The 14,779-nt window shown below is 43.6% G+C and overlaps 1 protein-coding gene across 1 annotated transcript in view; it reads right to left on the reverse strand.

Annotated features, from left to right (window-relative positions):
• Positions 1-2,627: 2,627 nt before the first annotated feature.
• The window catches only part of CNGB1 (cyclic nucleotide gated channel subunit beta 1), a gene marked incomplete at its 5' end in the record, with an annotated part of 71,912 nt that continues 59,760 nt past the window's right edge, over positions 2,628-14,779 (reverse strand). Inside the window, 12 exons of the mRNA XM_081016771.1 lie at positions 2,628-3,723; positions 4,667-4,844; positions 5,017-5,163; positions 6,370-6,488; positions 7,037-7,120; positions 7,209-7,306; positions 7,922-8,081; positions 9,241-9,382; positions 9,610-9,732; positions 10,944-11,008; positions 13,193-13,279; positions 14,630-14,680. Of these exons, the coding sequence (XP_080872897.1) occupies positions 3,409-3,723; positions 4,667-4,844; positions 5,017-5,163; positions 6,370-6,488; positions 7,037-7,120; positions 7,209-7,306; positions 7,922-8,081; positions 9,241-9,382; positions 9,610-9,732; positions 10,944-11,008; positions 13,193-13,279; positions 14,630-14,680 (1,569 nt within the window). The 3' untranslated portion in view covers positions 2,628-3,408. The remainder of the gene's footprint in view (positions 3,724-4,666; positions 4,845-5,016; positions 5,164-6,369; positions 6,489-7,036; positions 7,121-7,208; positions 7,307-7,921; positions 8,082-9,240; positions 9,383-9,609; positions 9,733-10,943; positions 11,009-13,192; positions 13,280-14,629; positions 14,681-14,779) is intronic.

Raw genomic sequence — 14,779 nt, forward strand, 5'->3', positions numbered from 1 at the left:
CTTCTTCTTCTTCTTCTTCTTCATTTCCTGCTTGTTCCTGATGTAGATCTTCACCCACCCCTTCTTCCCTAGAGTGGGAGCATTTTGTTGTTTGTCTCAGGTGCAAAAACACACACAAACACATACACACACAAACACCCACCCCCGGTGGAACAGCAACCTTGGAAGTTGATGGGCTGTCCTTCCTTGGAGGTTTTAAGCAGAGGTTGGATGGCCATCTCTCATAGATTCATTAGTTGTGATTCCTGCATTGCAGGGGATTGAACTAGATGACCCTTTGGGTACCTTCCATTTCTACAATTCTATGATTTCAAGTAGTTAGGAGAGGAAGAGCCCAGCCATAGCAGCCAAACAGAATTTATCCATATCACCAGCTCCTTCCTCCAATCCCTTGCTGGTTTCAAACTGTTGGAGGATTTGTGTCCCTGAGCTTCTTTTTTAGTTTCATTTGTTTAAATGCCCTGTTCCCGATTGCCCAATTTGTATTTACAGCCGGATGTGATCATATGACATGTATATTACGTACAGCCCAAGTCAATCACTGAGATCATTGGGAAAGCACTATTAATGGTTCCCTATAGGCCAGAAGCTCAACTCACGTCCACAGTGAGTCATGCCTTCAGCGTGATGGGCCCAACTCTAGGGAACTCCCTCCCACAAAGTTATAAAGGCACCGCCTCAAATGAGTTTCAGGCACCTGGTCAAACCTTACACCCTGAATGCTTCTCAAATGCTTTACTTTCTAAAATACTGAATTTTATTCAGGTTTTAAATTTTGTATACTGTATTGTAGTGTTGTTAGCCACTTCGGGGTGTAAATGGTGAAATTTGGAATTTAAAATGTGTATTATTAGGAAAAATGTGTACTACATTTTCAGTTTCCCTTCCTTGTCTGCAGAGTTCGCCATGGCACCTCTTTCCTTCATCCTTCCTCCCAGTTCAGCTTTCCTAAGCCACGTGTGTTTGCTGCCTTGCTGCCCGCTTCCCTTTGGCCGAACTCTGCCGTAGCTCACAGTTGTGGCTTTCTCCTCCATCCCTCCTGGAATGTCTGGGGGTGCAGCTTAGGGATGGGAAGCTTAGCAGATTTTGTTTGGGGAGGGTGTTTTCCCCATTGCCTGATAAAACTCAGGATACCTCAATTTTCCCCAAGGAACTCATTGCCAGTGTGTAATAGTTAGGCTGGATTTTGCTTGACTGTGTTCCATGAGGAGAAAGAGTCAGGAAAATTGTGGTGGGTCATCATCAGCCCCCCTCACCCACATCCCACCTCCATTGTCTCTCCAGACCTCTCACCTCTCCTTGTGTGCTGGACACATAGTTCCAAGTGTCACAGGAGTGTCCAAAGGGCAGAGTTGTGACGTAGTCATGGAAGATTCCTCCAGGAACTTTGAGCCTTTGAGGACTCTCCTCCGACACGTCTTTCCTTCACCCATGGGTAAGTCTAGCTTGCTGCTAAGGAGCAAGCAGAATGCTTTTCAGGCAAATAGCTATAAGAGGGATCCAATTGGTATTTTGCCCAGTTATTATGTCACAGTACTCGCTTCTCCATTCAGAAAGCCCTTCTGCAGTTTCCCAGCACCGGAGCTTCTAGGGGCAATGTTAAGTGGAAGGTTACAAATCTCTCCAGCTATGTTCATCTCTCTTTCACCTTTCCCATGCTACCTCATTTCTTACTGGAGATACCAGGATTTGGACCTGGCCCCTGATGCAAATGCTTTGCTACAGTGCAAGAGGTCTTTTTCTTTTATGGTGTACCAATTTAGGCTCCCTTGCTGCCACCTACTGGATAGCTAAATGATTGGCTCAGTAACGCTACTGAGCATCTTAAAACACATTCCTGTTCCCCTCAGTGCCATTTCAAGCCACATTTGCATTTGTGATGTAGAAATGTCCTCAACTGATCACATTACCCGATTTGTTTCCGCAACCCCCCTAAATTCCAATTAAGTGAAGCAGTCATCTGCGTATGTGTTGTCATCTGCACATGTGCAATGGCTGTCTGAGCTGTACACACCTCACCTTAATTTCAGCTTGCATTTTCAAATCTAATCGAAGCTGCTTTGAGGGGAAACGCTTCAAACAGGAGTATTTATTGAGAAACTACATGATAGATATGGATTGGGGCTGACATAATGTGTACACAGCTTCGAACATCAGACTTGGAAGCACACAGGAGCTGGAATAAAGGGTAATGTGCACTCAGCCTAAATCCACTTGCTCATTTTCCATTCCATTTGCCCATTTTTTGCCTATGATTCCTATTGCAAGACAATAGTGTTCACTTGCTTACATGGGGCAGATGTTACCAAGGGAGGCATGTTAAGTAGATGTTTTGGTGCATGAGTTAATTTGCAAAAGCTTAACAACAAAAACACCCTTCTGCTAATGGTTTGCTTTTCTGTTTACCCAGGCATTTGGAATGTAATTAACCTTCCTGCAGACACTGCTACTTTACATATGCTGTTTGTTACAATGCTGCTAAAATCTTAAATAATTATTGCTGCGCTGTGTTCTTTGCCCCTCAGCTTACATTGCAAGGGAAAGGATATTAATGAATTCCCCAAAACACAGAAATGACAATAGTCATTTGGACACTGGTAACAGGTTACAAGAAATAAGGAAGAGACTAGGGGAAAGAATGCCGGTTTATTAGGTCAAGGCTAGTGCACAGCTCTTGCTACTGCCTGGGGCATGCTGGCTGGGGATGATGGGAGTCCGGAACTCCTGTGAGGCATCAGGATGGCCAAGGCTGGGCTAAGCAAGTTATGCATGTACACTCCAGGGACGGCAATGCATCAGTTAGATGTGGAAATATGACAATCCACCAGGTCAATATAGATTTGGGCATTAAAGCATACCATATTTTTCTTCAAATGTTTGTAAGCAGGGCAGGGAGATCAAACAGAGGCAGAGGAACAATTTTCACCACGTCCATCAAGGCTAGAACAAAAGGCAATGGCTTTGAAACCCCAGGAAAGTAGATTGGCATTATTAACCTCCTATCTGCACTTGATGAAGTTGCCCGGTGAGGTTGTGGGAATGCCTTGTGAAAGTCCTGGTTCACGATGGGGAAAGTGTGGGAGAACAGTAGTTCAAGGAGGATGTCACATAGATGAGGGTGAATTAAAGAGAGCACAAGGAGTGCAAAATCCACATTCTGCCAAGGTATGGACGAACCCCCATACCTTGGGGGTGCAAATAATTCTAGACCTTATTTTAAAAGAGATGGATTTCCAGCCATCTTTTCATCTAATAGCACAACGTTGGAGGCTACATTCTGAACGTTGGAAGAGCCCAAGCCTATCCATATTTTGAAGTGATCCATAGTCACTAAAGTGCCTTCCTCAGGCTATGGCCTATGGCAGTGTCCTTCTATGAGAAGCAAGACAGTCAGCTAGTTGGACTTTTCTACTTAGTTTCGTCCTTGTCTAGAATCTCTACGGAGAGAATCTCTTCATCACCTTTAGGTGCTGGAGTTATGCAAACCGTAACAGAGTGATCTGAAGATTTTGAGACAATCTTCTCTGTTCTGCTGCAGTCATCTGATTTTTGGGGACCAGCTGGTGAGCTATGAATGGCTGGTGATTTAGGTAAAACTGATCTTTGGGAGCCGGCAGGTGATCTATGACTGGCTGATGATTTAGGTGGAACTGATTTCTGGGAGCCGGCTGGCGATCTATGACTGGCGGGTGATTTAGGTGGAACTGGAGTGGCACTGGCCTCCTGAAAGACAAAGGTATCATGCTAGTGGTTACTTGAATAAGGGGCATGCTTAGTATCTGGAGCAGGGAACTGTCTGGCACAAGTCTGTATGGAAACAACCCTCACAGATCCAAAAATAATCTATCTTTCTAGTCCCTGATGTGTAGAGACTCTCAGTAGTATTCAGAGAACAAAAGTATATTCTCACCCCATAGCCAAAGTGCTTTTGGTGCTAGCCAGCTAGTTGGGATACAGGCAGGAAACTAGTTGTTGTTCAGGGCTGACGCAGCTCTCCCTCTTGACACCCACCGTTCCGCATAACAATTCAGGAAAATTCTGTGCTCCTGGTGTCCACTGAGCTCTTGGGGAGGAAGGGGTTTTAGTTGCTTCTTTTTTGTGTTTTTCAAAAAATGTGTGTATTTTGGCAAACATTTAGGTTCACTCGAGCCCATCACTACTTCAGTGACCTTGTTTTGCTACCATCCCTGTTGACACTGGGGCACCAAGCTTGCTGTTAGAGGAAGCTATAAATAAATAGGAAGCACCCTATTTATTTATATGCTCTAGTTTCAGTCCGAGCTTTGAAAACATGCCAGTCCAGAGCTCTTGCATAGATTAAGTCTTGCCTACGGGAAAGGTTTGTTTTGTTTTAAAAAGCTAGGGAAATCAGACACACTGAGCCAAAGGTAACAAAGTCCCAACATCTCTAAATGAGAAGTGGCTTTGGGATGCTGGTGCTACTGAGTGGAATGGTGGCAGGGCAGGGAGATAAGTGTTTAACCATTTCCCTGCTGCTCATTATATTGTTTTTCAGCTCAAAACCAGCCCTCCTTCAGTTGCTCTTCCCCTGTGGGGTCCCAGCTGTAAAAACACCATGGAACTTCCTAACTTGTTAGGTTCTTCTACCCCATTTCCGGAGAGAACTCACTGCTGACATTTGCAGCTACTTTTTCTGTGCATTTACCTGCATAGCTTTCAGCTCTTTCAATTTCCATCTGATATGAGCCAACCGCCCTTTGCCTCCCATCTTTCCTGCAGCGAATAAGGCGGCTTGGAAGAGCTTAGGAGTCCCAGCTCTTGGAGGAATGATGATGCCTTTGCTTTTGTCATCCTTAGTTTTGCTGTTGTTTTTCAGCATTCTCCTAAGAACAGAAAGGGAAAACAGGTATTTTCACACATTGTTCAGGTGTTGGGAATATTAGGAGCCAATGAGCTGCTGAGCCTAAATTTCAGCTTGGACTCATGAAATTTCGGACTTGATAGAGAGTATGGCTGTGCACAAACATACCAGCACCTGGCTATCCTGCAGCTCACCTGGCCTTCTTCCGCAGCAACTTCTGAGACTCTGGATAATGCACTAAAATTTCATTCAAATCTTTCTTTTCCAAGATGAAAAGGTTAGTAAATCCATGAGCCACAACATTCGCTGTGCGTCGATTTCCACCTCCCACAGCTAGTAAGCTAAGAAAAAGAAAAAGACATCAACTGGGGACTCAATCTGGTTTCCATAACTCAACATCTACTATTGAATACATTGGGGCACTAAGCTTGGCTCCTGTGCCTTTTTTCTCAGCATCTCCTGAGGACCTCATTCAGCATCAATGAAATATCTAGCTTCCAGCAAGATCTTGTATGACTGCACACTCCACAAGATCTGGTGAGATCTCACCAGAAACCGGTGCCCCTGCCAGCACCGCTTCTCCACTGGCAGCAGAGGTGGCGAGATGCCTGTGTGGAACACCACCTCATGGGCTTCTGCTGCTTGAGGCAGTCACCTCACCTTGCCTCATGGGTGGGCTGCCCCTGAACCAAATTGCTCTTCTGCATTTCCATAATGAGAGTTTGGCAGAAGGAGGCATGGGAAATGGGTACAGATTATTGGTAAACTGTATAATTTTTCAGGTGTCATTTTTCAAGGCATCATAATTTGCTTTCTGGGTTCTGCACTGTGCATTCTGCGTTCCTCATTAGGTGATGGAATTCTTCAGAGTTTTGAAAACCCTGTTGTCACCGTCTTTATAGATACAGATTTCTCTTTCTGTATTAATTCAGGAGAAGTAAAAACTCTGCAGGAATATGACTCATGGACAATTGAATAATAAGTATAGCCTATTTCATGCGGATTTCTATGTCTCCAAGAGAGAGCTTCAATTGTTCAGTTAGAATGATCTCATACTTTCCTTTTTTATTAGATGATTTATCTACTTTAATGTGCAATAACTCCACTGAATTTCTCCTATTATTATAGACCCTCCAGTCATTTGTCCATTTTTTTGGGGGGGGGGGGGACGACTTCATACAATCCTGATTGATTAGGAGTGTATTTGTTAGCCAAAGTATATTTAGCCCCCTCTGTAGTTGAAATCTAGAACAAAATCAGATAGTTGCCATGTACATCTCTTTATAGCCATTCAGTTTCAAGATTCAAAGGTGGAAAGGATAGTCAAAGTACCTATATTTCTTTGTTATCAGGACTTCTCTTATCATCAGGGAAATCTTTTTCAGTTGAAGGAAAAAAATTACCTGAAAAATCTGCCGATCTCATTTTGGATGAAAAGTAAGCAAGACTGTACATGACTATACTTTTATCTTTCTGAGCCCCTTTCTTCTCCTTCCTGTTGCCAAGCCCAGTTTCCTCCCCACATCGACATTCTCCATCTGTCTGACCTTATTTCTCCAAACACAGATCCAGCTTTCAAAGTCACAAGCACCGTTTTCCCATCAGGTCCTCCGAGCACCTTGACTTGCCCGACTTGAATGATGTACATCTCTCTGCCAATTTCCCCCTGAAGTAACAAGGAGGAAAAGTGTTCTTTGCAGCACCAGGGATCCTTTGCCCTTCAGGTTTCAGACTGACTACCCGAGTTTTAAATGTTGTTCTATTTATTTTTTATTGCTGCTTTCATGTCATAGAATCATAGAATTGTAGAGTTGGAAGGTATCACGGGGGTCATCTAGTCCAAGCCCCTGTCCCTGAGATTGTCTCATGCTCTACCAACTGAGCTATCAGAATAAAACAACAACAACTGTAATTTGTTGAGGGTGCTGGGAATTGTTAGCTCTGTAAGGGGTATCACCCATAACAAACTACCATTCCCAGGATTTTTGGGGGGAGGGGGTGAGAGGAAGCCATGACTCTGAATGATGGAGAACAGTACTATCAAGGCATGGTGCAGAAAGGACCGCCAACCACTACAAACATTTTCATAGTCACTGAATCCAAAGTCACTGAAAATTGGGTACTTAAAATGTCCTGCAAGTATTCCCACACCTCACCCCTCATTCCACAGTTCAGCTCAACCCTACTTTTCACTTCTTAGACAAAGCTGGTTACCTTCTTGCAGACATAGTCATTGGGCAGGTACACCACAGATCTGAGCCTTTTCAGCATGTCAAAAATCATCTGCCGGTCACAACCCTGAATTCAAAGGAAGGAAGAATCAGTTGGCTTGTACAAGCATGTCTGGATTTAAGTAAGCGAATCCCTGAGGGGGTGTGGACCATACCTGAAAAAGAGGCACCTTGCTAACAATGTCATAGTTCACATCTACTGCAATGTCCAACTTCATCTTGTCTGGCAGCTGCATCAGCAATTCCGATTCATCTGCAGCAAAGGAAGAGTTTGCCTTTCTTGAAACCGCGGATTAGAGATTAGCCAGCGCACATGTTTAAAAACTCAAATAGCAGCTGCTTAGAGTGGATGACTGATAACTAGCGGGATCTCAGGAGTCAGGGAGGAAGGATTAAACCTTTTCTCCCCTGCAGTAGTCCAGACACCAACAAAAAAATCACTCCTCCAAAGCTGCTATTTTCATAGGAGAAAAAGGTCCTATTGGCACCAATGAAACCATAGCAAGGAAGGAAAAGGTTAAATTTCTCACCCTGCTTGTAATTATCAGTCTCTTCCTCCCCACCCCACCCCCACCCCTGTGGCTGCTACTTGTGTCATTCAATTCACCTGAAATGTAAATATGCATTCAATATTATGGCTAGTTTGGCCCTAAACTGGGGTAGCCAACATGGCACCCTCCAGTGGTTGTTGGACACCACATCCCAGCAGCCCCTGCAGCCAGCCAATAAGTAGTGGACAGGGATGCTGGGAACTGGGGCCAAGCAACATCCAGAGAGCGCCATTTTGGCTAGCCTTGACCTAAGCCGTATTGAACAACCAGAGGAACACCTTACGAAGCCAATATTCAAAGCCCTAGTTCAGTCTTACCCAGCATGCCTTGAGAGTGCCAAGTGTACTCATACCACGTTTTGACTCTATTCTGAACAGATCGGGGGATTTTGTACAAAGCCATGTATCTAATTGTGTTGTCCATACAGCTCCGATAGTATGTCTGTCCAGCGGTGGCAGCCCCAACAACATCTCTCATCTGTGTGAGATAAAGAGAAAACCATTCAGGGAATTTTTGTTCAGCATTGCTTACCTACACCATTGAACTATCTCTGCCTTCCCCAACCTAATGCCTTCAAACTAAAGCTTCCAAGCTTCAGGTGGCTGTGCTGATGGAAGTTGATCATGGGGCAGTGGGGGGTTGAGGAGCACCAGTTCACAGAGGGCTGAGTTACTAATGGGAGTAAGTTATAGTTCGCAGAGTCCCCTGTAAAGAGGGACTGACTGTTAAGCCACTGTGGAAATTGTAACACTGTGAGGGGAATAGGGGCCTCCTAACAACTCTCAGCACTCTTAACAAACTACAGTTCCCAGGATTCTTTGGGGGAAGCCATGACTGTTCAAAGCAGTATAATTGTGCTTTGAATGTATAGAGTGAATGTGGCCTGAATTAAAAAAACGGCTAGGCAAGTAGCCACAAATTTCTTCAGTCCTGAAATAAAACCAGAACTCATGTTGAGATGTTTTATTGTATGAGATTGTAGGGTAATTTCTTTCTTTCTTTCTTTCTTTCTTTCTTTCTTTCTTTCTTTCTTTCTTTCTTTCTTTCAACTGGAACATGATACCTGAATGGTGGCCATTCACTTTGTAGAGTCGAGAGCCTGGGAATGCCTTGATGTTAACTTTATCCATGAATAGGCTGGGAAAAGTCCCAGTTTCCACACAACAGAGCCCAACACTTTCTAAGCATCTGCTTACATTCTTAAAGAGTTTCCCCTTCCCCAGCATTGTTTTAAAAGACTTTTAAAATGTGAATACTCCTCAACTCATGCCAGCCAGGGCAGAAAGTGGGCGAGTCAAACTGCAAATTTTTACTCTGCTGCCTCCAGACTGGTGTAGCAGAGATGCGTGAATAGCACCCATTGCCAATAGCTGGACCCCTCCCCACCCTCTAAAATGCTCTGTTTCAGGGGTTTATTGCTGGCCATCACTGGCAAGGGTACTGCCAATGGTAGCTTCTGCCCGCAGCTTTTGGTGGGCACAGTGGGGACCTCTGCAGTGGCAGAGGCACCCTGTCTACAGAGTCCACTGCATCCTAAACCTTCACTGCATCCTAACCCCCTCTAGGTTGGCAGAATCAGGGCAGGGGGAGGAACAAGGATTGTTGTGTACTGAAAAGGCATGGATTGTTTTCTTACCTGACCTATCATGACAGAGAAAGCAAAGACACCTGTGAAGTAATTGAGCAGCTGAAAGATGATCTCAAAGAGGGTCTCTGGGTCTGGCAGTCCTCCAATTGTTATCAAAGTCTTGACAGCCCAGTAATAACAGCGGATATAGCTTATAAAAAAAAGATATGAGAGGATAAGAATGCCCAAGCAACTGATCTACTACTGCTTTTATCCTCTAACAATGAATTATACCAGCCTTCCCCAACCTAGTGCCTTCTAGTTTTTTGGCTCTATGATGCCGGGGCTGATGGGAATTGTAGTCCAAAACATCTGGAAGGCACCGTGTTGGGGGTGGTTGGATTATAGCAATGCAGAAATGAAATATATAATGAGTACCTGTTTCCTTCCCCATTGTAGACCCAGGCAGTTGAGCCCAACCCCTGAGAGGAGGATGCCCAGTAATATAAACATGAGTTCACATGTAAGCTGAAGAGCAGGTAGGCTGTGATCCTTACCACTCTACAAAGAGGGTGAAAAAAGACGACAATGTTAACAAAATACTCTTTAAGTTGTTCTCTAAAACAATCTCACTTTTCATGTCTGCATTCCCATTTGCAACCTATAGAGCCACTAGTGGTCAATTGTACTTATGTATGGTCTTAGGAAAAAATATCTTATATTATAGTGATTGTTATATGGTAGTTACACTGGATATGCCAATGGAAAGTAGGCACTTTGGCCCTCCTATTCCATAAGTTTGCCTTCATACAGATTTTCTTTTAGGAGCATCATCTATGTGCAACTTCAAAAATAGTTTTAAAACGTGCAGAGGTGAGAAGGGGCCAGGGGTCAATCAATGATGGTCGCTGGAGGTCTCCCTGTGAAAATGTAGTCGGGGCAGAAGGCAGATTGCCATGAACCTAGTGAGTTCTAGGAAAAAAAGGCATTGGCCTTATCTAAAAATTTGTCTAACCCTCACCCAGTTTATACCATAACAGATTGGTTAGGCTTTAAAGTGCTACGAGATGCTTGGTTGTTTTCACCTCAACAGCCCAACACAACTGCTGCCCTCTGAAAAAACATCACATGCTGTGAATTCTGGAAATAATGGAATTACATTAGACTATGTAGATCAACATGCAGCTTTTCTCTTCAGAAGGTCTCAGGGCTCATCCAGGCTTCTGCTCATCCCACTGCTTTCACCCAGGGAAGCCTGATAGTGCAAATTTGGTTTTCCTCTTAATGATGCTTGCTCTGTTTTCCACACTAAAGAGTGGGTTTTATTGAGGAAAGCGGTGGGGCAAATGGAAAAACACTTGGATCCATGCTTTCTAGGGACAGGACAAGTTAAGGGTAGGTGATCCCTCAGTTTGGGGGGGGGGATCAGTACAGTGGTACCTCGGGTTACATACGCTTCAGGTTACAGACTCCGCTAACCCAGAAATAGTGCTTCAGGTTAAGAACTTTGCTTCAGGTTGAGAACAGAAATCGTGCTCCTGCAGCGCGGCGGCAGCAGGAGGCCCCATTAGCTAAAGTGGTGCTTCAGGTTAAGAACAGTTTCAGGTTAAGTACGGACCTCCGGAACGAATTAAGTACTTAACCCGAGGTACCACTGTACAAAGAGAAAGTTATGAAAGGTACTAAAATGCTGCAATGCTCCTGAGTCTCCCCTCTTCCTATAGCAGCTGCATTCAAGAGTGAAGAGGGTCATCATCAAAAGCTTACCTCACCTGTAAACATATGCCTTGCTCAGAATAGCTTCAAGCCGATTGTTAAACTCAAAGAAGGCCATGTACTGTGGGACAGAATGAAAAGTACAGATGAGCACCAAGAGCAGTTCAGGGACAAATGGATAAATATTTCACAATAAAATTAGCTGGAAAAGCTCCCAGCACTTTTTCTTAATTACTGAAATAATGATTTGGTGGGTGTCCCTTCAGCAGCACCTGAATCAAATTCCTTGAAAGTGCTTTGAAGGGAAGGTACCTGAAAGGTCATCAAGATCAACCCACCTCCTGATGCTAGAAATCCACTGCCACAGAATTCCTAGCAGGAGGCTATCCAGCTTCTGTTTTAAAATGTCTAAGAAAGGAGATTCAGGTAGGTAGCCGTGTTGGTCTGATGCAGTCGAAATAAATTAAAAAATTGTCCAGTAGCACCTTAGAGACCAACTAAGTTTGTTCTGGGTATAAGCTTTCATGTGCATGCGCACTTCTTCAGATACACTGAAACAGAAGTCACCAGACCCTTATATATAGTGAGAAGGTGGGGTGGGGTTTTTCTTACACATGCTAAAGCTATTTTTGGTCATCTGCATACTATCCCATGCTTTTTCCTGTAGGACTAATGCAGTCGTCAACAGGTTTACCATACCCATTGAGTCAATCACCCGTCTCCTACTACCCTTCTGAGAAAAACCCCACCCCATACTTAGTTGGTCTCTAAGGTGCTACTGGACAATTTTTTAATTTATTAAGAAAGGAGAGTCTGCCACCTTCCAAGGCAGTCTATGGTAGCAATGGAAGGATCTGCAAATTTAGGATCTCTGGATGAGCCCAAAGTGACAGCCCTTCAAATATTTAAAGGTGTTTTTTTTTTTTAATGATATTTATTGAAAGAATTTTTTTTAAAGTTACAAAAGAAAACAAAGTAGAAAAAGAGAAAAACAAGCCACTTCCAACCATACAAATACACAAAATAAGAGAGAAAAAAACAAAAATACACCACAAAATTTTAAAAACATTTAAAAACAAATCCATTATTCTCAACTCCTCAACTGTCATTACCCTCTTTCCTTGACCTCCTGCTCCTCCCCTTCCTTGTGTCCTGGTTGTTAATTGTCACAGCAAATCCTTTCCATATTTCATAATATTCTGTCATTACATTACCTTAAACTATTTTAATCTTATCTTACTATAAAAAACCTTGGAACTTAAAACTTAAATCTTATTTTTACCAACTTCTCATAACCATAATATTCTTACATAATTCTTTAAACATTTTTACTGAAGCCAAATAATTTCATTCCAACATTTTTCTAACATTCATCAATTTTATAAAACAGTCCTAGTAATGAAAAAAAGAAATAAAAACAAATCCAATCTTCATCCAGTGTCCCTTCCTCCTGGTCCCAGGTTTGTCAGTCCTTATTATTCCATCGATCTGGCGCATTAAGCTGGTGACCTTATATCCGAGACCCTTAAGTCTCTTCCATGTCCCTTCCGCAGCTCTTCTTCATATTTGTAACTGTATTTTCCCTTGTCTCCTGCTCGTTTCACTCGTGGGAACTCCAGCTTAGCAATATTTTTGACCCTTCTCGACAGATCAGCCCCTTTTCCATAATCGACACTAAATTCCATGTGGTATTTAAAAACATGTTTCAAAAACCCTCCAAAATTGAGAGCCCCCACAATCCCAAACATCTCATGGCCATTGCCAGACTTGAAAAGTCCAAACATCCCTGCATAGGAGGGTCTATCCAACCCCCCATTTCCAAACCAAACCAAACTTTTTCTTTCCAAATCTGGCTTTTTCCAAGTTCATTTGTCAAATCCGAAAGCTCATATTCCTGTTGGGCCTGTTCTGTCAGGGCACACTCCTGATTTAATTCCTGGGTGGGCTCCACATATTTTCCCACTGCCTATTCAAAATTTCCCACTGCCTGTTCAAAATTTCTAATCGAATCAGCCATCAAATTCGTCTTCTCATGTAGCTGTTCCAGTAGGGCATTTGTTTTATAGAAAGCACACAACAGAGCTTCTGAATACATTGTCCTGCAAGGTCAGATGTCTATTCCCACGATTGTAATCCAAATATTTAAAGGTTTCAATAAATACCTCAAGTGCATTTCCCACTTTCAGCAAGCCCAGCAAAAAAGGGAAAATGTTCTTCCTCCCCCTCCCTGTTTTGCTCATCTACCAAAACACAACAAAAAGAGTTTTGAAAATAGGTTGTAGGAGCGTAACTCGTCCTGACTCACCTTTAAACAGCGAGGCAAGCGCAAGAGAGGATGGAAACCCACTTTGAGGTAAAGAAAATCCAGTGGAAGAAGGCAGATCACATCCATCTGGAAAGAGGCACACAGCCCACCCCCAAAAAAGATATTAGCAACTTGATCTGCCAACACTATCACTGCATGTAATTTGATGGCACCTTTAAATGGCTTTATAATACTAATTGTGTTTGTCATCTCAGCATCTCTGCTTTTCATGTGCGGAACTGGAGCTAGGAGACAGTGACTTGCCTCTGACCACATAATGGTGTCAGGCAATCCAACTGGGGCGAATGCTTCCCATCAGAGGCACAAAGAGAGCATTCAGCACCTGTTAAAAGGCCACCGTGCACGAGCTAAGAAACCAGGGTGGTTTTGAAGGGCAAGGGAAGAGATGCAAGGGGAACAGAGGGGTGAGGTAGAGGCCAGGTGTGGTGTAGTGGTTAGAGTGCCAGGATAGGACCTGGGAGACCAGAGCTCAAATCCTCACTTGGCCATGAAGCTCATTGGGTAACCTTAAGCCAGTCACTGTCTCTCAGCCTGACTTCCTTCATAGGGCTGTTGTGGGGATTAAATGGGAAGGGGGAAGACCACACCACTCTGAGCTACATTAAGGAAAGGTGGGATATAAATGTAATAATAAATAAATGAAACTAGAAGGGAAAGAGGCAAGTTATAAAGGGACATTTCTGCTGTCTCTGCGAGGACAACAAGGAGGAGGGAAAAATAGGAAGAGGAAAAAGATGGAAGGGCCTGGGGCTCTTAGCCCCAGAGGTGAGCCGGAAAGAGGGAGGGGGTGAAAAGCAGCAAGCAGGAGATGAAACAGTGCAAAGGGACAGCGGAGAGGAAAGATATTCAAGGCAAGAGCCTGGGAAACAGGAAGATGGGAGAAAAGACAGCAGGAGGGACAATGTTGCATGTAAAACAAAACACAGTGGCATCCTGTGATGAAAGAGGCCAGCCAAACTCTTTGAGTAAGGTCCCCATCAGGAGAAACCACCAGGGGCTCAGAGCCCCAGGTGGTTTCTTCTGTACTGAGATCCTTCATCAGGAGATTCCAGATATTTGTCAGGTTCAGCCCTGTCCAGACCTTGAACTTAAAAGTCTCCTCAAAGTAGGACTGTTTGCAACTTTGCAAAGCACATTTGTTTACATAAGTGAATTATATAAAAAACAAAACTACCATTTTAATATTTGATTGTGGCATGGATGAGCGCTTCATATAACTAAAATTGCTGTAGTTGAACTAAAATGATGCAACTCTTAATTTCTAGCCACTGATCATTTTACATACGACAGCCTTCCCCAAACAGGTGCCCCTAACCAGCTGGGGAGGGGGCGCAATGGAAGTTGTAGTCCAAAACATCTGGAGGGTGCCAGCTGGCAGAATGCTGAATTAAAACAAGTAAGGAAAATGGTACAGACCTTGAAGCGGCCTGACTTCAGATAGTTCTTCCTCATGGCCTTTTTATCAGTCTGGAAGAGGAGGCAAAAGGAGAGGAGGCATCACCACTTGTTTCATAGTGGAAGAAGAGATGCATCCATCAGAGATTTGCAAATAATGGGCAGCCACAC

This window comes from Podarcis pityusensis, assembly GCF_964106645.2.
Source record: "Podarcis pityusensis genome assembly, chromosome: 8".
Taxonomy (NCBI): Eukaryota; Metazoa; Chordata; class Lepidosauria; order Squamata; family Lacertidae; genus Podarcis; species Podarcis pityusensis.